This window comes from Camelus dromedarius, chromosome 9 (genome assembly GCF_036321535.1).
Source record: "Camelus dromedarius isolate mCamDro1 chromosome 9, mCamDro1.pat, whole genome shotgun sequence".
Lineage (NCBI taxonomy): Eukaryota > Metazoa > Chordata > Mammalia > Artiodactyla > Camelidae > Camelus > Camelus dromedarius.
Window position 1 is genome coordinate 64,142,169 of NC_087444.1, and position 24,063 is coordinate 64,166,231.

A 24,063-nucleotide genomic window follows, 5' to 3' on the forward strand; every position below is an offset into this window, starting at 1 on the left:
GTTTCTGTTAAAAGGGTAGTTCAAATTTTGAGAGATTGCATTGAATTTGTAATTGAATTTGGTGAAGCAGTATGTTTTTAAACAGTAGATTTCATTTAAATAAACTTTGGAAGTATGTAAAGTGAAAAAAAATCTTAATATTTATGATACTTTTTTAAAAATTAGGTAAGTGTGTAGACCTTACTTGACCTTCTAGGGTCATCTGGCAGAGGAATGAGGGTGGACTCTCAGAGCCAGAGGCACCAGTTTGCAGCACAGAACAAAGAATGATGCTCCTCAGGGCTACTCAAGACACTCCCTGTGGCCAGCTCAAGGTGGTGATTTTCCTTCACAGACACACACAGTTCCATCCTTCAAGACTCCTGTTGAGAGCTTCTGTTGTACTTCGGAATTTATAAAGCCACATTGAATTTAATGGAGCACTTGGGTAGGGATTGATATGATTGCCTTATTGTAATGAATTTGAAAAAAGAACATTTAAGAACAGATTTCTTTTTTTTTTTACCTTTAAGAAAATGTTATTGAAGTATAGTTGATTTACGTTTTGTTAGTTTCAGGTATACAGCAAAGTGATTCTGTTTTCAGAATATGTGTGTGTGTATATATATATTCTTTTCAGATTCTTCTCCAGTATAGATTATTACAAGATATTGAATGTAGTTCTCTGTGCTGTACAATAGGTCCTTGTTATTTATCTATTTTATATATAGTAGTGCGTATCTGTTAATCCCAAACTCCTAATTGATCCCTCCCACACTCCCAGATTTCTTACAAATAACTGATATCTTGTTTCTTGAAAAGTTTATGAGAGTTTTTAAGAGTCAAGATTCTCTTGAACATGGAGCTACAAATGGTGGCCAGTTTAGTTGAATTTATATGCTAGCTAGGTTAGTGTTGCTACATTTAGTGTATGTGTTTGTACACACAGCACTTTTCTCATCTCTTGCTCTTGTAACCTGCCTGCCTTCCTGGATTCTTTATGCAATTGTAGAACCATAAAGGAAGCATAGTAGTTGGCCATGATGAGTGTCAAGGTATGCCTTGTATTTATTTTTATCTACCAAAAAAGGAAAATGAAAAGAAAGAAAATCTTGTTATCAATAAGTAGACCAAACTGTATACAGACATGATATAGTTTGAAGTTTACATGTAAACTCAATAAAATATATTTGAACTATTGTTATCTTTGAGAGAACAGATAGTTCAGGCAAGTGTGAACCTGATGTCAGCTTTGTGAGAAGAAGCACACGACTTCACTGTTGTAGGTTCAGAAACTACAACCAGAGATGTCCAGACCTTGCTGTTTGAAACTGTCCAGAGCCAGGGATTCTATAGAAGCTGCCTCAGGGTGTAACTGGCACACTGTGCCAGGCTTCCCTTTGAATGTCTGGAGGGGAAACTGGTACCTACCTGGGTGAGGATGCGAAGAATCCTGTCTGCAGACCTGCCAGCCACTCTCCTCTTCAGGCTCTGTCTTTCTGTATTCTTCACTCCAGCCCAGCTGGGTGTCCTGAACAGACCTTAAGCCACCTTGTTTCAGGGCCTTTGCTGTGGTGGTCCTTTCATCTGGTGAGCCCCAGCTATCCCTTTTGCACTTATCAAAACCTATCCTACAGTCAAGGACTATCTCAGAGTAGCATTTTCCTTATAACAATCCTGATTTCTCTCAGTCTTTGCTCATCGCTCCGTTTTCCAGTCCCCCTTAAGGTTTTGTGAGTGCCGTACTTGTCGACGACCCTCACCATAATCTGAGTACCCCTCCAATTCTCTTGTGGGTTTGTGAGCTCTTTGAGAAGGAAACAAGGGAATGCCAAACACAGACACAAGTCCAGGCCCCGCTGGATGTGTCACTTGTCAGCCTGAGCTTTGGAGTGGTTAGTGGGGAATCAAAATTTTTTTATTGTATTATTTTTGTATCACAACTTGAGGAATTTTCTAACAGTTATCGTATCATAGTTCCATTCTCACTGTTGTGCTTGCTTTTATAAAGTTTTAGTACGGTTTCTTATTCATTTGTAGCCCATCTTTGTGGATAATAGCCTTTCAGGAGTTAATGTTTCAGAATTACTCACTGTCCTGTAACTTTCCTAACTTTATCTTATTTTTCCCCCTTGCAGGAAATGACTTAGAGGCCTTACAAATACATCTGTGCATTCTTGCTTCAGACTTTACAATTGAGGGCCAGCCCAGTCTGGAAGCACCTCTTATTAATGTTACAAGGAAACCGCTACCTCAGCAAACAAAAGGAAAGGAGAAGACTTACAATAACAGATGCCATTTTTTGCAAAAAAAACTTGTTTTCAGAAAATACTAAAGGAAACTTGGAAATTTTTTGCATTGAGAAGAAGCTTTACAGGTAAATGGATTTGGCAGGCAGGCTCTGTCAAAATTCTGCAGAGATTTGATCTTCCTTCCTAAGGACTTAGTGTGAAGTTATTCTGTACTGCTTTTTAAATTGCTGTTGATCAGCTTGTGGGTTTTGGGTTCTAACTTTTCTGGTATATTGAAGATACATTATATTACATTTTTTAAAGTTAAGTTATTTTTCTGCCATTGTAAATACAGTATCAAAATATTCTTGCAAAGCAATTATAGGTAAACATTTTTCTCAGCAAGCATATCTTTTTATTAAGAGAGTGGAGCGCTAACAGTTCTTATATAGCATTTTGGACACACTTTTATTTTTTGTCAGAGGTCCTGCCTACACTGAAAATATTAATTATATAAACCCGTTGTCCTTTTCACATCTACGTTGGATCACATGGTCACCTGCCTCATGGAAATGCCTTTTTTAAAACTTAGATTTGCAGAACTCCATTATTTTTATACCTAGCCACAGTATTAGGTAAAAAGGAAAAGGAGGACTCAGAACCCTGACCCTCTGGCGGTCACTGGGACAGTCGGCCTTCCCGCATGTATTGCTGCAGCGCCCAGGACAGTAAAATGGACTACAAGCGGCGCTTCCTGCTTGGCGGGTCCAAGCAGAAGGGGCAGCAGCACCAGCAGTACACGATGCCCGAGCTGGGCCGCGCGCTGAGTGCCCCGCTGGCGTCCACGGCCGCCACCGCCCCCCTGGGCGGCCTGGCCGCTGCCGGCAGCTGCCACCACGCCGTGCCCCACTCCACCCCCATCGCTGACATCCAGCAGGGCATTTCCAAGTACCTGGATGCCCTCAACGTCTTCTGCCGTGCTAGCACTTTCCTCACAGATCTCTTCAGCACCGTGTTCAGGAACTCTCACTACTCCAAGGCAGCCATGCAGCTCAAAGACGTGCAAGAGCACGTCATGGAAGCCGCCAGCCGGCTGACGTCAGCCATAAAGCCCGAGATCGCCAAAATGCTGATGGAACTCAGTGCCGGGGCTGCAAACTTTACGGATCAGAAGGAATTCAGTCTCCAGGACATTGAGGTAGAGTATCTTCTGTGTCACACTCGGGTAGGAAAATGTATTACAGAGGTAAGTGAGAATGTTATCTTAGTTTTTCCCTAATCACCGAAATGATGGCCTTTGTCCTCTTTTTTCTATTGATGCTCTGTCCTTGTAAAAACAAAATTTTTGAGTGAGTCATATATTTCTTATTTGAGCACTTGCATTTCTTTAAAAAAATTTTTTTTAATTTTTAGACAATTTTTAAAGGTTGCTTCCCATGGCTGTATACTCTGTGTTGGACAGTACAATCTTGAGCCTGTCTTACACCCAGCAGTTTGAACCTCCCACTCCCCTACCCTTAAATTGCCCCTCCCTCACCTTGTAAAAATTTTTGCATGCCAGATTCTGAATTGCTTTCATTTCAAATTAAGTAGGATAAAAAATTATTAAACAAAAAGCCAAATCAGCCTATATTTTGTGTTTTTTTTTTTTAATTTTCAAATTGGAACTTAATTTCCAAATAACATACTGTTCAAATAAAGTACACAGAGGGAACTGAGGTTTCTAAATATTATAAATGAAGATTTATTTGTGAATTGTCTTTATATAGAACCATTGGTTTAATGTAGAAAGTTCCACACATGTTTACAGGATAAATCATCTTTCCAGTTCTAAATTTTCAGCTGTTCACATTTGGATGCATTTGATTCTTACTCAGTACATTTCTTAGGGTCTTTGAGAGTCAAAATGAAATATTCTCCCTTTTTCAGGGCTCTAGATTAGAGTGTAAGATTGGATACAGATTTCATTCAGAATAAAGATGACATTGTTCTTTCCTTGGTTTAGGAAATAGCTATTAAACTGTCATCTGTTAAATTAGTTTCACTGAGAGATTTAAAAAATTATTTTTAGCTACTCAGAGAGCTTTTCTGAGTTTGATTTTTCCATGTGTCCATGTACATTTTAGAAGCACATCAGAGGTTAAGTGTCTGGATGCTAGGCGGGAGAATGTTCCTTTCCCCATCCCAGGGTTGTATTTGATCTTAGGAAATCACCAGCATTCTGAGCCAAATCTGATGATTGAGGTGGCTGAATGAGTAACTTATACTGTTGTGGGTTTAAGGGGGAAAAAGTAGACTATTAAGTATTATGATTCATTTTTATTGTGTTTAAAAGTGATTTTGAAGGCATTTCTAAGAGGAATTTAGAACTGTTTTTGAAATGACAACAGTAGTCTTGGTGTAAATTAGGCATCATCAAACTTTCTATAGAGGGCAAATAATAAATTTTAAGCTTCATGGGCCACACATGTCTCTGTCACATTTTCTTCTTTTTTTTAAAGTATCCCTTTAAGAATGTAAAAACCAGTTTTACCTTGTAGACCTGTCTTTTGGACTGGATTTGGCCCATGGACTATCATTTGCTGAACCTGCTGGTATAAATGTATAATATCTTCTTGGGTCATTCTGTTTTGAACCTATTGAAGTATGTTTATAATTTTTGATTTTTCTATGATCATATTATATTCAGAGATATCATGATTTTGAAGTGTTTTTAAAATGGCTTGTCATAGTTTAAAGTATTTTCAAAATTACACATAAAAGCATATTTTGTAAAAATGTACTTCTCAAAAGAAATTCAAGCAGTGAATCTGAAAACTACTGCTCTACTCTCCCATCCCATTCCTTTTCCCAGAAGAGACCTGTTAACTGGTTGGCGTGTGCCATTCCAGACTATTGTCTACACGTGCACAGATACATATTTGTGCACGTGCAGATGTACAGCTTTGGCTTTTGTTTGTTTTACATAAAGAACCATGTTGTTCAGCCCCCAGTGTGCCTGGTCACTGCTCTACAGAGATGTGACAAGAGAGCAGTTAGGGACTCTGCCCTCCCAGGAGTGTTGAACAGTGTCAGACCCAGACTGTTACAGCTGCCATCCTATAATGACAGAAGTACTTGTAGCTTTAACTAGAATTTCAGGCAAGAATGGTTTCAAAAATGAGGCCAAAGGCTCTTATTTTAACCTGTAGGTTATTGAGCTCTTCTTCAGGCTGTGCCACCAGGTCCTGGAGGAGACGGAGGTAGATCTTCAGAGCCACTTGCCCTCCAGCCCCGTAGGGCAAGTTCCCTTCTTCCCTGGGTCAGGACAGCTAGAAAAGGATGAAACAGCCCTGAGGAGCTGGGAGTTAGTGTTAGTAAGCCACTGGGGCGCACCGCAGTAGCACCTATCTTGTCCCTTCTGTTTTCCTGGGACTAGCATAGACCACTTGAGCTGAGAATGGGAAATATTTCTTATTATTGTGGTCTGGAATTTTGGCTTGGCTTTCCCCATTGAAATGCGATTAGGTTAGTTGGAATACTACCATGTTTTTGTAAGTAATGGGCTAAACTGGCTTTCAGAGGCTAGACTGGAAACTAAGTGCTGTTGATGGGTTTTAGAATCTATGGGTGTATTCTGCTGACTTGAAAGTAAAGCCTAAAATGCGATTGCCAAATGTAGGTTTGCAGATGTAACATTTCGCTTTTTCCACAGAGCGGTATTTGTTGTTTCTGGATTTTCTGTACTGCCATGGGCCTATAAGGGTCTCTGTCTCAGAGTATTCACCAACTCAGCTGGAATGGCTAGGCTTTTTTTTTTTTTCCCCATTGGTCTTTTTAAACTTTATCAGCAAGGCCCTAAAAGGCTCTTTAACATTCACTCCTAGGGAAAGAAGTCTGTGGCCTGACATTGCTGAACTTGACTGGCTAGGCAAGGAGCTCTGTTCAGGAGTTAGTCCAGTGTGAGTGAGGAAGGCCTTGACTTCGGTATAGAAATGCTTGACCATTTTAAATCTAAGACAAAGTACCAATTCCATTGTCCCACCCTGGAAGGTGGCCAAAATCTGCTTCTAATTTTCCCTTACTTACAGGCAGGTTTGAGATACGCTCGTTGGTTGACAGATCCTGGTGCCTGTGTCTGGGAACTGCAGGTGCTGACTGTGTGCTCTGGGGCAGGCAGGGTGTACATGAGTCCTGTCCTGTCTGTACTCATCAGTGACTTTCCCTCTTATCCCAGTGGTTCACCTTTGTAATCTCACTGTTAGAGACATAAGTTGTGACTGTGGTGATTCATTAGTTAACCAGTGCTTGTGACACTGTTTATTATGGGGCATGGAGTCAGAAGATGTGGATTTAGAAAATGACTTTGCTTCCTCTCTGTATGGCCTTAGGCAAATCTAACATGTCTAAACCTCAGTTTGCTCATCTACAAAATGGAATTACCACCCACCTTCCAAGTTCTTGTGAAGATCAGAAGCCACTAGTGTATGTGAAACACTGTACCCAGCTAGTTGTCATCATCATCACATATTATTATTGCTTCCAACATGGCTTGAAAGGTGCTATTAGCCCTACTCTGAAGTACAGAGCACAATTATGTACAAAACCAACATCAGCGAGAAATGTACAGCAGGTTATTCTTCTCACTGGAACCCTTTTAGATGGAAAAATGCATTTTTCTCCTAGAACATTTGCTCTGCTCATTTCTTTCCTGGTTCTTGAGGTAGGCGCCTCCCTTTCCCCTGTGTGTGATCTTCTCTTTCGGTGTTGTAAGGTGCCAGCAGTATCACCTTGCCTGATGTAGGAACTGCCAGGATCTTTTCAGCATAAAAGCCCTAGGGGACCTCCTCTCCTGGTAGTTACTGCTCCATTTGCCTTTCACCTAGAATGGGGGTACATAGGGCAGGAAGTGGGGCAGGGGATGGGGGATGTCTTAAAATATACTAGGAGTAGGTAGGAACCTTTGAACAAGCCAATTGGCAGTTTAGGTAGGATTTTTCTCCCTCTGGGTATGCAGAAAATGTATAAGTTACATTGTATATGAACTGGAATGTTGTCTAAAGTGAGAAATATGATCTTAATCAAGTGCTTCATGGGGATTCCTTTGTGTAAGTCTCGAACTGCCTGGCTAGCCAAAACGTGAACTCGGGAAAAATACAGTTTCCCATATTGAATTTGTTCTTTGTACAAAGCTTTGACATTCCACAACACTTTTTAGGGGTAGACCACATGGGACTTGCTGTCTATATCTTTTCTTTTTGAGTCTAGGGGGCATCTCCACTGGTGTTTTTTATGATTGTCTTAATTCCAGTGTTTCTATAAAATGCCAGGCTAGCTGAATTGAGTGGCTGTGAGTTTTCTTTGATTTTATCTTCCTCAATTTCATTTGTCCTAGAAATCGTTACTCTAACTAAGGGTCATTTACAATTAAAATATGTAGTTCATATTAAAGAAAGATAGACAAAGATAGACTGTGGTTTTCTATTTATTAGAAAGCCATAGATGTCAGCCTCTTTTTACAAATGTCTATCACTTGTCTTAAATAAAATTACTTTTTCAGTGCTAATGTAAGTAAAAGAATCAAATTGACTTGTTCATGTGGTCATTCCACAGATACTTTGCACATTTTGTTGGTGCCAGGGTCTGTTCCAGGCACAGAGGATACATCAGAGAACAAGACAGAAATTCCTTCCCTTCAGTAGATAGACAAGGGTGTGATCTTTGATAAGATGGTTAGAAAAGGCATCACTGAGAATGTGATTATGTGAAGGAGATGAAGGAGTAAGCCCTGGTGATAACCAGAAAAAGAGAATTCCAGGCAGAGGGAACAGCTAGTGCAGAGTTCCTGAGGCAGAAGCAAATTTGAGTGTTTGAAGGGCAGTGAGGACCTGTTGTGGCTGAAGCAGCGAGCGAAAGTGAGACACTAGGGGTGAGGTCAGAAAGATAAAGAGGTCAGCCTCTGAAGGGAAGGTGCAGGGAGGGCAGCAAGACAAAGTGATGCCACTTGTCCCTTTGCTTTTTTCACCCCTTGACAGCTCTGGGGCTCTGGTTTCACCTTGGGGCCTCAGTGTTGGTACAGGTTTCCTGGGAGTTACAGGTCTTTAAAGGGACTCTCTTTTTTATCTTCCAGTATTGTTAATAACTGTCTAAGAACAGTCCTATCTGCAGGAAATTGGTTCTTTGACCCCCTCAGGATACCAAAATTTGAAGATGCTCAAGTCCCTTATATAAAATGACATAGTATTTGCATATAACATATGCACATCCCACTGTATAATTTGAATCATCTCTAGATTATTTTTAATACCTAATACAGTGTAAATGTACGTAAATAGTTATAAATACAATGTAGATGCCATGTCAATAGTTGCCTGCATGGCAAATTCAAGTTTTGCTTTTGAAACTTCCTGGAGTATTTCCCCCCCTGAACATTTTTGATCCGTAGTTGGTTGAATCTGCCACTGTGGAACCTGCAGATACAGAGCGCCCGCTGTATTACCACCTTGTCAGTAGGCAGGCAGACATTAAATCAAGTCTTTATATAATTGAACCTTGGCTTTCAAAAGTTTGGTGCACTGACAAATGTCTTTTGTATACTGTATACCTGTGAATCTGTTTGAAATAATTTTTTGTGAGCACTGACTCTTAGGGACCTTAATTCATCAGGCATATTAACATTCATTTTGGATAAATATACGCCAAAAATACTGTAGAGCAACAGTAATGGAAAATATTAGAAGCTGGTTTCAAAATGTGACTTTTGTTAACCCTAATGGAGTTAAATCTGCTTTTTTTTTTCCCTTGCCTAAAGGTAAAATTCAGTGTTGCCTCTTTCTTGTTTTGGTTAGTTGATCTTCCGTAACAGATTATGGAGTAAATATTTCCTAACTATATGTGCCAAATGAAAACCCAAATTGCTACTGTGAATCAGAAACTGAAGTTCACTTCATAAAACACTTATGTAAATAAGTTTTCAGGCTGTTGCAAATTTCTAATCACTCTTTTTGGTTTATTCTTTTATTAAGGTGAATCTTCTATTATCTAAATTGTCTTTGGAGTTTAGCCTTCAGAAGAAGCTATAATTAAGTAGTTGGAATTTGGATGATTCTGCAAAACTTCATTGTGAACAACAAATAAGATTTACTTTCTGCCTAGCCCACTCTACGTGGGTGGAAGCCACTGGGATCAGGGGGCATCTGCCACTTTGGAGAGACTGGATCCTTTGATTTGTTAAGAAGTACTGTACAACCAACTCATTCTGAAAATTACTAATTAAAAGGAGAAAAATGAGGAATGAAGCAAATTTCCTGTTTCTCCAGTACATACTTTTTTTCAGGGTAACCAAATGACCCTAGTGGATTAGGGAAGCTTCTATTTAGAAGCATCTCAGTGTTCTTCCTTGTAGAAGGGGTGATACAATTAGGAAAATCACCGTTTTGTAGACTACAATGAACTGACTTAGGTGGCGGACAACAGTGGAGGATAAAAGCATTTGTGAAAAGCTGTTGGGGAACTTCGTAAGAGAAGAATTAGGCCTTTCCCACCCAAATCCATTGGTCAACTTCAGCATCACTGAATATGAGACAACCATATGATCATGACTCAATATAGTCTTGCACTATAGAATGAATTCCCAAGTCTACAAGGAACATGGGATACGGTGGGACAAGTTACACAACACCACAAGGGAGCAATCAGACAAATCTAGAATGTGGCATGTTCTACAGGCAGTTGACCTGATCTGTTCAGTAAAGTCTAGTAGCATGAAGAAAAATTAGGTAGTTAAGAGAAAAAACAACCAAATAAAATGAGCTTTTTGGGGTTGAGATTCAAACCAAAAAAAAAAAAAAAGACATTTTTAAATATAAGATAATTTGAACATGTACAGGTACTTGGTTAATTGGCATTTGCTTCAGAACTTTCCAGCAGAAAAAAGTGGAGTCGGGGAGGATGAAAAAGATATGGCAAAATGTTGATGGTTATTGAAGCTTTTTGATAGGTACATGGTGGTTTGTTATACTCTGTTTTTGTGTATGTTTAGATATTTTCCAAGTTTAAAAAAAGGAAGAGAGAAATTTATGACCACATGAAACAAGTAATGTATCAGGGAAACCCCATAATGGATTCCATTTCATGGAGGAAGTTGTGCATGTGAAGTGGTCTTCTAACAGCAAGGAGAGTATTTAGGAAAACTCCTCTGTTCTCTGTGTCAACTGGAAAAAAAAAAAAAAAGCACAACCGTAAAATTGAGAATTATGTTTTATTTGGTGGGTTTTCTGAGGACTTAAGCCCGGAAGACAGCTTCTCACATAGCTCTAAGGAATTGCTCCAGAGAGGCAGAGGAGGAGCCAGGATATACAGGAGTTTTGCAACAGAAATCAGGTAGTTGGAACATCAAAAGATTACTGTTAAAGAAAACCTGACATCTCAAGTTAATGAACTTAGCATGCTTTTCTAAGTATGGGAAGATGCAAGAGTCTGGGCTCATGGAAATCATCCCTTTGATATTCGCTTTAGCTATCTAGGGCCAGTATCTGGCTTTTCTCCAATCCCCTCAGGGTGCACAGCTGGGGGTGGCTGCAGTGGCTGTTGGCTTGATATAGGCAACGTCCTTTGTTCACTGATGTGGCAGACAACATTCTTCCTCCACAAGGTTATTAACAGAATTCAGTGAGTTAGTGTGTAGAATCTCAGAGCAATAGAGTACATAGTAGTATATAACTGTAACACTCTTCGTCCACATCTGTCTATTCACAGGATACTCTGCTTCACTTTTGGTGCTGTGGTCGTCAGTTGTTGCTGGGGGCTTTCCCACCCCAAGCAATTTTGGATCAATTCTGACACTATTTACCTGGAGTTAGCATCAGATCCCATAGTTAAGGGCTCAGTCCCACAAAACTGCCCCTTTCCCCTTTAGACACCAGTCGCAAGTCCAGGGTGTTACCTGTGTGTCTTACCAACTGGCTATAAATCAGAAATTCCTGTGATGACCCGCCCCCCTTCCCCAACAGGTCCAGTTAATTTGCTAGAGCAGCTCACAGAACTCAGAAAAACATTCTACTTACTAGATTATAAAAGGATATAACTCAGAAACAGCCAGATGAAAGATATGCATAGGGCAAGGTATGTGAGCATCCATGCCTTCTCCAGCTGTGCCACCTTCCCGTCACCTCCACGTGTTCTTTAACCCAGAAGCTCCACACTACAGGCTTTTTCAAGGCTTCATTGCACAGGTGTGGTTGATTAAATCTTTAGCCATTGAAGATTGAGTCTATCTCCAGCCTCTCCCCCTCTCCAGAAGGATTGGGCTGAAAGTTTCAAACTTGGTTCCCCTGGCAACCAGTCCCCATCCTTAGGGGTTTTCCAAAAGTTACCTCATTAACATAAACTCAGTTATGGTTGAAAGAGGGTTGTTGTGAACAACAAAAGATACTTCATCTTATCCCCTGGAAAATTCCAAGGGTTTTAGGAGCTGTGTGCCAGGAACCTTAGAAGAAGTCCAAAATACATGTTTCTTATTGTAAATCACAATATCACAGAGTATTATTGAGTACACTATAACGATGAGAAGAAAGGCAGGTGCTTTTCAAAACATGAAGAAAATAAAAGTGAATCAAGGAAGAAAATGAGATCAGAGAGCAGACACCTCTGAAGGTAGGACCCCAGCAGTAGGGAGGAGTCAAGGAAAGAATAATGTGTTTGTAGTTTTGGTGACTAAAATTACAGTGTTGCTTTCTTTTAGGAGAATGTGATTTAACGTTTCATAGTTGGTAAAAAGGCTTGAGTGAACATAAGGGAAAAATGAGATTTTGTGGACAAATTAGAAGGAAACAAATGATTTCATGAAATGTAATTTTACATAGAACTAACTTTTCTGAATTACTTTCTATTCTAAATGTTTATGGTTACTGGTCAGTTTCTGAGATTTCACGAAACTGGATAATAGCCTGTTTTGGCAGCCTCCTTCATCCTTACAAATCAGGAAATTGAGCATCTATCTGTAAAAACTACATTTACCTAAAATCCTTCTGGGGCCAGCATACACAGGGGTTGTGTCCGGTACCTCTCTGCTGCCTCAGGCCAGTACAGTCTTTGTGCAGAGGGACTTGCTTGCAGTGTCCATCCTTCCATGAGACTGGGCTTTCTGATCCAGCTAACACTGTCCAGAGACAGGAAAGTGAAGGAACCCCTGTGAGTCCTTGGTCACTCCTGACCCCTTCTGAGGCCCCATTAGCTCCTGGCCCCAGTCACCTGGCCTGCTTTCTTCTTCACCTGGCTGCTACCACCCACTCTCCAAGATAAAAGACAGATGAGCTGGCTGCAAGCTGGTGAAGATGAGTGAGGACTATTGAAAGTGCTCCAGGCCTGGTGGGCAACAGATAAATAAGTGAACTGTGACACTAGGTGTAAAGAGTGCAGTGGTGCAGTTGGAGGGCAGCCTCAAGCCTGACTGTTGACTGGCTCAGGGTCCCCCCACCCGGCTCACTTTGACAGGACCCAGCCCCCATACCAGCACCTCCCACCTAACCTGGGCAAGAACCTTGGAGGCCCTCGTAAGAGTTTAGATTTTGTATAGAATGAGATGGGATTTTTTTAGAGGGGTATTTTGAGCAAGAGAGTAATATGATTCGATGTGTTTTTTTTTTTAATGCTATGACTTAAAGTGACAGAAACCAAACTCAGAATAGCTTAAACAACAATAAAAGCAAAAAGCAGCTAGTAGTCATATAGTACTATGTACTGTATTGCTCTGAGGTTCTGCACATTAACTCACTGAATTCTGTTAATGATCTTGTGGAGGAGTAATGTCACCTGCCATATCAGTAAACAAAGGATGTTGTTTACTGACGACATACAAAGGGTATCAGGCCAGCAGCCTCTGCACCCTGAGGGGACTGGAGAAAAGCCGGATACTGGCCCTAGATAGCTAAGGTGTGTATCAAAGGGATGATTTCCATGAGCCCAGACTCTTGGATCTTTCCATACTTAGAAAACCTTGCTAAGTTCGTTAACTTGAGATGTCTGGTTTTCCTTAATTAACAGTAATCTTCTGATGTTCCGACTACCTGATTTTTGTTGCAAAACTCCTGATTCTTCTCTTACATCTTCAGAGCAATCCCTCAGAGGTATCTTGAGAAGCTGTCTTCTGGGCTTAAGTCCTCAGAAAATCCACTGAATAAAACAATACTCAACTTTTTAGGTTGAGCTTTTTTTTTCCCAGTGGACAACCTTGTGAGTTAGGTACGACTCATATTCCCATTTTATTGACAAGTGTGGAGAGGTTGAACAACTTACCAGAAGTCTCATGGCAGATCCAGTCTTTAGACCAGGCAGTCTGACTCTACAAACTCTTGACGGTAGCACTGTACTTCCGCTCAAGAAAATTGACCCCATGAAACTGAAGAAAGGTAGCTTTGGGGCATGGCTGGATCCAGGGACTCACAAGTGCTGAACAGAAGCAGACTGTCTCTATGGCAGAGTCGCCAACCACTCAGCAGAAAGAGCACCTCTGTTTGCCCCGGGTTCTGACAAAAGTTCTAGAACTCAGTTTGGTTGGCTTGGGTTGGGTCACTTGCCTATCCTTGGACCCTGTGACTGGAAAGATTAAACTAATGAACTCACTGGCCAGGCCTGACTTGTGTGCCTACTCCCGGGGGTGGGGTTCAGGCAGAGTCACCCCCACCCATGCCACAAGACTGTGGTGCCTGAGGTGGTTCCCTGAGGGCTGCTTCCAAGAAAGCACATGCCAGCGGAAGAGGGGCGAGGATGTGATGGGAAACATATTTATGACCCGGGATACACCTGCTGAATTGTTTTGTTTTGTTTTCGGTTTAGCAGTTTATTATGTCTTCTCTGAAGCTTTCTGTTATGTCTCTCAGTAAATTTTCTTTCTAGTGGCTGTGTATCTTCTTAAAATTCTTAAGTAATTTTAATTTTAGTTGCTTTCATGAATGAAATAATATTTAAAAGTCTTTTCTATAACATAGGAGCACCACTGATTTTTATACTTTCATCTTGTCTCCTGCCATGTGGCTAAACTCAATAATTCTGTTTCAGTTGGTTTATTTGGGGTTTTGGGTACATGTGGTCATGTCATTTGCATGTATCTCCTCCCTTCCAGTGGTTGTATAGCTTGTTGCGTTGACCATAGGTTTTAATGTATAAAACAATCAGCTTTAAGAATGAGCATCTTTGTGTTAGTACTCATTTTAATGGGAATGTTTTGGATGTATTACTGTTGGTTAGATTTGTTTTTCTTGTATATGATGCAGGCTAATGGTAAAAAATTCAAACATTTCTGAATAGCATAATTCCCCTTCTCTGTGTCTCCCTTCCGACTCCATCGCAGTCCCAGATAAAACCACTGTTAATTGTTTTATGTATCTGACAGATGGCAGCAAACAGATATGCATATACAAACACATGGAAAATACATCTTTTTTATTCCCTTATATTTACCCTTTATTCTGTCAGCAGTGTATCCATTGATTACAATACTCGTTCTCGATTTGAAAGAATAAGCATGCAGTTCCAAGGCATAACATATGTTATACCCGATTCTTCATTCACGATGAGCGTCTCACTTGCAGAAAGCCTTACATGGTATGTGGACATTCTTTCTCCAGGAGAGGAGAGTCATGGTCTCCCCCATGCCTGTTGACGATGTCATCCTCAGAGTAAGCTCAAGGTTGCAGCTGGTCTCTGTGGGTTGGCTGCAGAAGAGCTGTCCAGGGAAAGAGAGCTGAAGAGTTTTGGGGGAAGAATCAGTTATCATCTGCATATAGATGCTGACTTCCTGATATGCTGCAGTCACCATGCTGCCCTTGGCCTAGTTTGGTGCTTTTATGTGAAGGGTAGTCATTGCTTTCTGTTCTTCTTTCAACAAAAATGTATGGAAGGATTGTCTGCTATGTGCCAGGGCCATGAGAACATAACCGAGAGCAAAGCAAAGACCCCATCCACATCCAGCTCAACTCCTAGATGGGGAAACAGGTAAAAAGTGCATAGCACAGACAAACGGAATGTCAGGTGTTGAGAGGTGCTGTGAAGAGAAATGAAGAATGACGAGGAGAGAGAGGTAGAGGAAAGGCCTCTCCGAGGATGGGGCTTTTGAGCACTGCCTCTCAGAGCAACAGCCAAACGATTGGATGCTCCAGGTGGAGTAGTGGCTCATTTGCAAATGGGGTTAGGGTGTGCTCTCCCCCAGGGTGCACTTGGCAAGGTCTAGAAGTATTTTTGTTTGTCATAAAAAAGACATCTCCTCCCACTCCTCTTATTATTTTTATTTATTTGTTTATTTATTTTGGTGCTAGGGTTGAGTGAGAGGAATTTTAGTCATTTAGAAGAGCTTATCGGTCATACCAGAGGACCCAGAATGGTTTGATGGAGGAGGTATGACAGAGTGACAGATACTGTACTTGCATGTTAGGAAATCAGAAATTTACTGACTCGCTATGTATTAAGGGGACAATTTTTGTCATCCTTTGGGATCTCAGTTTCTTTCTGCCTTTGACGAGTATCCCACCCTCTGCCCCACACATACACACCCATGGTCAGATGGTGTTTCTGCATGAAGTATGGAACATTAGGTGACAGGACTCAGGTCCCAGATCATTAAAAGCAAAAGTTTGCAGGAGCACAAAGCTCTTCATTTTCTGATTTTTAATTCAAATTTATTTGGAGGAGGTGGAGTCTTGATATATCTCTTCCTTGTAGTCCCTCAGGTTATGTTTTAGTCTTGCAGCAAAACAGATGCCTGGATACTCAGAAGGTCCCCTCCACTGCCGTATCTGAGCTCTGTTGCAGCTCTTGGTGTCTCAAGTTACCCTAGGAAGAAGGGATTTTTCTCTTTGATTTTTTTTTTTAATAGTAAGAAATTGAAAATTTATTCGAAACAGTATGATCTGAAGGGTTATAGTGGCTGCATCTCCCAACCAGGGCTGCTGGCATCTGGTGAGTGGAGACCAGGGATGCTGCTAACACCCTACGCTGCATAGGACGGCCCCCCACAACAGAGACTTCTCTGGCCCCAAATGTCAGTAGTGGTGATGTTTTGAAAATCTGAGGTAGTGGGAACTGGCTTGTGCAAAAACTGGAGATAGGAGCTGTGCTCAAAATTCTTGAGGAACCCCAAGAAAGCTGGTGTGGCAAGAGGAGAGAGAGAGAGGTGGGGTAGGAAATAATAAGTTCAGAGAATAGTTGGGGGCCAGATGATGCAGGGTTTTGTAAGACAGAATGAGGAGTTAAGATTTTTTTTCTCATTGTGATGGAAAGCCACTGGAAGACCTTGAGAAGGGGAGGGAAATAATCTGATTTTTGTTTTCAGAAAGCTTTCTGTGTGGACAGTAGCCTCTCAGGGATAGAAGAGACTGCTAGTTGCCGCTCAAATCCAGTCTCCCCCTTCTGCCTTAATAATAAAACTCTTGAGGCTTTTTTGTTTATTTTGGGGTTTTTTTTTTCAGGATTAAAAAAAAATTAGAAACCATGAACTTGTATTGACACCAACTACATGACTTTTCTCAACAGCCTTATGGGAATGGATGAAGTGGTTTGACCCAAGATGACACTGAATATGATTAGACTTAGCAATGTTACTTTTAAATAAAACCAACCATATTTTCCCCTCTAATGTGGCTTAGAGAGTTCATAATTGCCACAAACTAATACTACAGATAATACATTTAAAATCTTAAAATCTAAGATTTTTCTATCCTCCCAGACTTGAAAGGTGATGAATACCAATTTCCCAATCCTAGCATTACTAGCTTACAAACTTTAAGGCTAGTAAGTCCCTTCTCACCTAATCTTCAGTTTCCATCAATTTCAATACATGGCGATGTAAATACCAGAAACTCAGTATTCTGCGGATCCCTGTCATGGGATTGAACCGGTGCTGCTACCTGTTATGTGTACTTCTGTGGAACCACAGAGGCCAAGGCAGTTTAATTTAGGTTAACCAAGGAAAAAGGACTGTACTTCCTAGCCTCTCTTACAGCTAGGAGTGATCACTTGAGTAAATTCTGATCCGTGAAGACCTAACTAGAGGCTTTAGATGAGTCTGCTGGGATTTGGGAAGCTTTTAGAGGAAAAAAGGGTGCCCCCCCCCGCCATTTTCTACTACCTAGAATGCAGGCCAAATGCCTGGAGGTCATTTAACCATTTAGAACTTTGAGGTAATTTAAGAATATGAGCCTTGTGTGAGGATGAAGAGCAGAGAGATGGGAGCTGGGCTCCGTCCAGCTCTGGATTGCCTAAGCCTAGATTTGTTTTCACTTTAGAAAGAAGTAAACATCACTCTTATTTAAGCCACTGCATTTGTTTTTGTTGTTCTGTGAAGATAAAACTAATCCTGATTGAAAGGAAGCAGGAAGATGAGTTGAGAGGCTGTGTTGCAATCCTAGCAAGAGAGATTGTGGCTTGTAATAGAATGGAGCAGGCCAGGTGGTGAGAAGCAGTTGTGCTTTTTTTTAAATTGCATTAAATTATACATAATATAAAATTTGCCATCTTAACAGTTTTTAAGTGTATAGTTCAGTGCCAGTAAGCACATTCATATTTTTGTGCAGCCGTCTCCAGAACCTTTTCATCTTCCCAAACTGAAATTCTGTGCCCATTGAACAGTAACTCCCCTTCCTCCCTCCCCCCAGCCTCTGGGAACCACCATTCTTCCTTCTGTCTCCGTGCATTTGACTACTGTAGGTACCTCATATAAGTGGGGTCATATTTATCTTTTTGTGGCTGGCTTACTTCACTTAGCACAGTGTCTTTAAGGCTCATCCACATTGTAGCATGTGTCAGAACTTCCATTCTTTTAAAGACTGGTTAATATTCTAGCCATTGTATCTTGAATGTAGCCCTGTGTGGGGGGGTGTGAGAGAGAGAGAAAAGGAGAGGAGGGGAAGGAGGAGAAGAAGCAGAGAGGGAGACAAAGGTCAGAGTTGACTCCAGGGTTTCTGCCATGAGGAACTGTAGTGCTGTTTGCTGAGGTGGGGACCGTGGGGGAAGAGTGCGCCAGAATAATAGGTCTGCAGCGCCTATTAGACATCCAGGGGGCGGCGTCAAGTTGATAGATGGATGTACAAACCTGAAGTTCAGTGTTGAGGTCTAGACTGGAGACATGAATGTGGGAACTAGCAGTCAGTAGGTGGTATTTAAAGCCGTAAAACTGGACAGGATTCCCAAGAAAGTGAATGTAGCTAGAGAACCAAAGCGGGAAATGCCAGGAATAGTGAGCCCTAGGGCACTCTGAGGTTTGGAGGTCAGGAGATGATAAGAAGCAGCCAAGGAGTACACAAGAGGAGCATCCAGAGAGGGAGGAGGACAGTGGAGTAAGTGCAGTGACTTGGAAGCCAAGGGAAGCAGGTGTTTCAGGAAGGAGGGAGGGGCCCACCATCTTAGCTGCTGCTGAGAGGACGTGTGAGACCCCCTTCCTCACCTCAGCCCGGCTAGCCACAGTTACCACCAGTTGGAATACCATGTGAACAAAGTGGCAGGCAGCGTCCCTGTCTGTCAAATGGGGATGGTGATCCCTATCTCAGTGAGGTAACATTGTGAGGCCAGTACCGTATCACCTAGGATGCAGAGGGCCCCTCCCAAAGTGGTGTGTGATGACCATCATGTTCATGGAGTCAGAATTTCCACTCATGTATCCTCTTGTTTGTCTTTTTAATCATTTTATCATTTGAGATAGTTTAGTATTTGCTTCTTGATTGAAGTGACAACTTTTAATTTAAAAAGTTATACGACATCAACAAAAAGGATTTACTGAACTAGGGGGAGGGTATAGCCCAAAGTGGTAGAGCACATGCTTAGCATGCATGAGGTCCTGGGTTCATTCCCCAGTACCTCCACTAAGAGGAAAAAAAAAAAGAATTTACTAAACTCTAATAGGTTTCTGGGCCATATGCTGTCTGCTGGGTGACTTATATATATTTTTATCTCTGCTCAGTATAAACTCACAGCGTTAATTTGCTTGTTTATGGAGGAAACTCGCATTTTGAATGGGAGAAATTACTCTAAGAGTACAGCCCTTTTTCTACCATAAATGACGTGGACTTAGTTACCCTGAGTGGCCTTTCACTTTTTCATGTCCTAGATGATATTTTCTAATTATCCTTGTTAGTTACATTAAGATTTATAGCAGTGTAGCTGAAATATAAAACTTCCTATGTGTGTTGCATGGTAAGACATTTTTGACATGTTTTAGTTTGGAAAGCAGGCTATGAGGTAGTTTAAATCTGCAGGTACAAATGTACACTGTATAGGAAACATGTAATCAGTGGTTGTGTCTAGTTAGTAATGTTTGATGATACTCTTTATTTCTTTATTTAGCTGATCTTTCCCCCCTAATTTATTTGCAGTGAATATGTATTACCAGTGTAAAAGGTTTTGTGCACCACAGTGCTTGACCAACAAAGTAGGAGTTCAGAAACAGTCGCTGTTGGTATTTTTACCAGCAGTAAAGCAGCGTGTCCAGGGGCAGAATGTCATCTTGTCTGAATGATTAGCGTTTGCCATTGGCTCATCCACCTTGGGGCATGTTTGCCTTCTTTCCTTCACTAGTGCGTCACTAATTCTCTCTTCTGTATGTAGCATGGCAGCTTCTCTGTGCTCTAGGTTATTACTGACTGCAAAGAGATTTTTGTTTTTGTTAGTTGCTTTCTTATTTTTAAATATTTAAACACTCACTGTTACCAGCTTTTAGATCAGACTATACATGTTAGTTTCAGTAAGCTTGTTTTCTTCATTTTTATACTGTAATTTTATCTCCATAAAGCACTTTCCATAGTCCAGGCATGGTCTACTGCATTCTCTATTTCTCTGGAGACACATTTAGGTCTTTGTATCACATTCTGGTCTGTTGGTTAGGTCATTATGTAATAACTCTGGAATTATCATAAGAACAGAGGAGCAAGATTGAGAACACTTGGAACCATCTGTAATGTTTAAGGTATAAGTAAGTATTGAAGAGAAATAAATGATTGAATGACTTTGGAATTTCTAATAAAAGCAGCCAATCCCAGTCAACTTCATTTCATTCACTCTAGACTTTTAAACTGGTCAGAAATAAGTGGTAGAACCCCTGGAAATGTTCAACAGTATGGTATACGTGAGTTTTACTTGTTCTTCACTCTGTAGGGATGTGAGAAACACGAATTGTTCAGCGAAGTTGAGCAGAAAATGAACTTAGTGAGACATTGTGTATATTGATACGAAAATCACAAGGTGTGAGGGAGACGCGGTGGACTTGGGCACTCCATAATTTGAATACGTGCAGCTGTATTAAGGGCTGAGTCAGGCCCTGGCCCTAGAAGAGGAGTAACTAAGATTTTGAAAATATTCTAGGAAGGTAGAATTGAGTTGATCCCCCATAGCTATGGTGGTGTCTAAAGGGTGTTCTTTTGGGGCTCAAAGCAGGGTGACCTTAAACTAAAATCTGTTTTAATAGAATATAAAAATCGAGAAAGAAAAAATGTCCTGGTTCTATCCATGGACATAATAGCCTTAGCAGTGCATGTGGTATGTTTACAGAGAAATGGGAGAGTAAACATGTGCCCTTTTCCTCCACCATCAGAGGTTCCCAGGAAACAAGGGTTCATTTCAGTAGATCTTCAATGGCTGAACAATCCAGAATGTTGCATGGACATTTGGAGCTAGAAGTGGCAAGGTCACTGATCGTCTGTATTCAGGAATTGGTCCTTTATGAGGAATTTAAGTCACAGCAAAAGGCTTCTCTTAAGGCAAAAGTCTGATAATAGCCTCATGTTTCCCCCAAATTCCATCAACTTGGGATGCCTTGGTGTGAATGGATTTTTTTAATGCAAATGCCAAAGGTAAGATTAAATCTGATTGCTTTCTTCATAATTCTTAAATGAGACTGACGTGCTGAAGGACTGAACAGATGTTTGGGGTTTGGAATTCCTCAGCGGTAAGAGAAGCTGCTCTTTTTCCCAGGCCCCGCGTGCCCTCTCGCGGTTTATCGTTGCTGTTTCCAGCCAATCTTAGCAGCTGCTCTCTGCTTGCTGTCCAGATCATAAACTTTGAGACTCATGCCACACTTAAGTGCCATGGGCACTTAACTACCCTTGTCCCAATCCCTTTCCCACTGTCAGAGAAAACTGAGCCATGCGTCTCAGTCTCCGTTCCCACTCCAGGGCCTGACGCCGTATGGGAGACATTGGGATTCCTGCACAGAATTCCTCTCCCCTTCTTGGTATCCTTAACCACTATTGTGACTACGTCTTGGATGTTGTCATATGAAGATAGAGCAGCCTGGTGGTTAGAACACAGTTTTTGGAGTCAAACAGACATGGCATCAGATCTCTACTGCACTACTTATTACCTGCTTGACATTGGAACAAGTTTCTTTCTCTCTCTAAGCCTCAGTGTTGTCATCTGTAAAATGGCTGAACTACCCTCACCCCACAGAGTCGCTTCACTGCATGTAAAGTGCTTGGTATGGGTTAAGCACTCAGTACATAACGGTAGCTGTCGATAGACTTGGAACTATATAGCTCCATTGACATTTTAAACTCACTGACATTTAAAATGTCTCTCTCTTTGACCACTCCACTCATTTGTCCCCCAGCTTGCCACATCTGTTCTGCAGCCTCACTGAATCCCACAGTCCAGGAGTTCTCCCTGTGAAGGAGGAAATAGCTGTCCTCGGCCTTCGGGTCACATGCTTCCAAATTCATGACTTTAGAGTCTATGTTTCTTCCCAGGTTTCTCAGGAAGACCGCAAGGACTGGTCCATCCCTGTGTCAGGGAGGTTGGGGTCTGTTACAGAAGGGGAACTGGGCTAAGCCAGGAGATACTGTAGAGAAAAGATGGGCCCAGGCGGGCTGGAAGCTGAGTTCTGTCCTCCCTCCAAAAAGGTGGTGTTTAACATATGTATAGATACTCTTTAAACAGCTTTTCCAAGATCCAGGGTAACCATTGGTTTGATTGGCTTTTAATGAATTGTTTACAGCAGAAGTATTTTGTCACAACCATAATTTGTACTCCATGCTTCATGGGTAGGAGAGGGGAGATGGTGAGCTCTTGTTCTCATCATTTCTTATACCTAGGGAAGAAGTTTAGATTAAATGACTCGCCCAAGGTCAAACGTGTAATAAGTGGTGGAGGCAACATTCCACATGTCCGCCTTTTAAAACTGTCCATCATCTCTTCCCCTATTTATTCCTGCGGTAGCAGCATCCTCCTTCCATCATTCTACCCCTCAGGAAGAGGACCCTCCCCAACCCCCACCTACCCCCACCTACCCCCAGCCATCTTTATCAGAGAATGTCCCATTCTGGGCCCAGGAGCCTGCATCATGCCTTTAGAGGCCTTTCCCAGAACTTTCCTTTAGAAGGGGGAGGGGTTGCTCCCTTTATTCCCTTGGTCTGTTTCTCAGAGGGCCTCTTCCTTCCCACCTTGCCCCTTAGTGTTCCTTCTCCAGTAGCCTCTGACTTTGCATATCTACTTACTGGTTTGTTCCCCGCCATTGGAAGGTAACCCTCCTGAGGACAGTGACTTGTAGTATCCTCTGGTGTTTGTGCTTTGTACATATCAGGCATTCACATACTACAACATTTGTTGAAAGAGTGAATGACTCAGTTTTATCTGTCAGAAGCTGTAAGGATGTGAGCCCAGAGCAAATGGTGCATGGCATCTCCACTTCTCCCTCCTCTCTCTCTGCCGCAGCCTGCCAAGTGACTAAGGGAGGAGGAGGAGGGAGAGTTTGTGTGCCTGGGGACCCAGCCGCACGCCTCCCCCTGGGTTTGCATTGTGTAGAGTTTCAGGACACCATGTCACTCTGACCTAAGTCAGTCAAGGTTGAGTTTCTGTCATGTGCCTGGTCTCAGTGCTGGCAGCCCACAGCTGGATCTAGGTGTGTAGAGCCTGTTGAAGGCAGCAGAGCACAGTGGCTAAGGGCACAGACACTTGAGTCAAGTGACTATTCTACCGCATCCAGTTTGTGTCCCCTTGACAAAGTTTCATAACCTTTCTGTGCCTTACTTCTTACTGCTTGTGAAATGTGAATGACTTTATATGCTTGCTCCTAGGATTAAATGAGATAATACATGTGAAATCTTTAGCATAGCATTTAGTGTTCAATTCAGGCTGGCTGTTATGTATAGTACTAAATAAATACAGTTTTTTTCTATTCATGTCACAAATCTCTGGGTTGCTAGGTCTGCTTCCTGTGTGTGGCTCACTCTGCCCCATCTGGCACAGATCATTGATGGGGAGGAGCTTTGAGGGAGGTATGAGTGGAAACCCAGGAGGTTTGGGTGAGAGTTCAGCTGTAATTCTGTGTTCACTATCGAGGGAGGGTGCTTTGGGGTGAGATTTGTGTGTTTGTGTTTGTTTTAGCTTTGTCCTGGTGATTTCCACAGGGGAAAATAATTTAGACGGAATAAGTGTCATCACTGGGAACTTGCCTGACAACTCTTTCTCCAGGAAGAAGAGCTCTGACCAGTAGGATGGAAAAGGGCAGCATCTGAAATGTGTACTGGGAGGGAGAGGTTCAAGGTTGAGTCTTATTTTTGGCTGTTCCAAGGAACAGGACTGGGCCAAAGTGTGGGCACTGGGGTCAGGTTTTAGTTCCTTGTAAAAGACAATGGAAACCGTCACCTCCTCCCCAACCTTCACCACCTCCCTAAGGCTGTGCACTGAATGCTGGCAGCAAGTGGGGCCTCTCAGTGTAAATTATAAACTCAGTAAATGAGTAATTTTTGGTAAATAATCCACTTTGTAAGCTGATGAAATATGAAATACCTTCTGTTAAAAATTTTTTTTAATGTTATGGAACATGATAAAAGAGTTACCAAAAGTTTTTGTTGTTATTGTAAAATTCGGAGTGGGCAGAACAACTGTAAAAGATTTG

The 24,063-nt window shown here is 41.6% G+C and overlaps 1 protein-coding gene across 8 annotated transcripts in view; it reads left to right on the forward strand.

Moving 5' to 3' along the window:
• GARRE1 (granule associated Rac and RHOG effector 1) overlaps positions 1 to 24,063 on the forward strand; it is a 76,262-nt gene that overhangs the window by 26,280 nt on the left and 25,919 nt on the right. For all 8 annotated transcript variants that reach the window (XM_064489219.1, XM_064489217.1, XM_064489221.1 and 5 more), the window contains one exon: positions 2,118 to 3,408. In XM_064489219.1, the coding sequence (XP_064345289.1) occupies positions 2,914 to 3,408 (495 nt within the window). In that variant the 5' untranslated portion in view covers positions 2,118 to 2,913. The remainder of the gene's footprint in view (positions 1 to 2,117; positions 3,409 to 24,063) is intronic.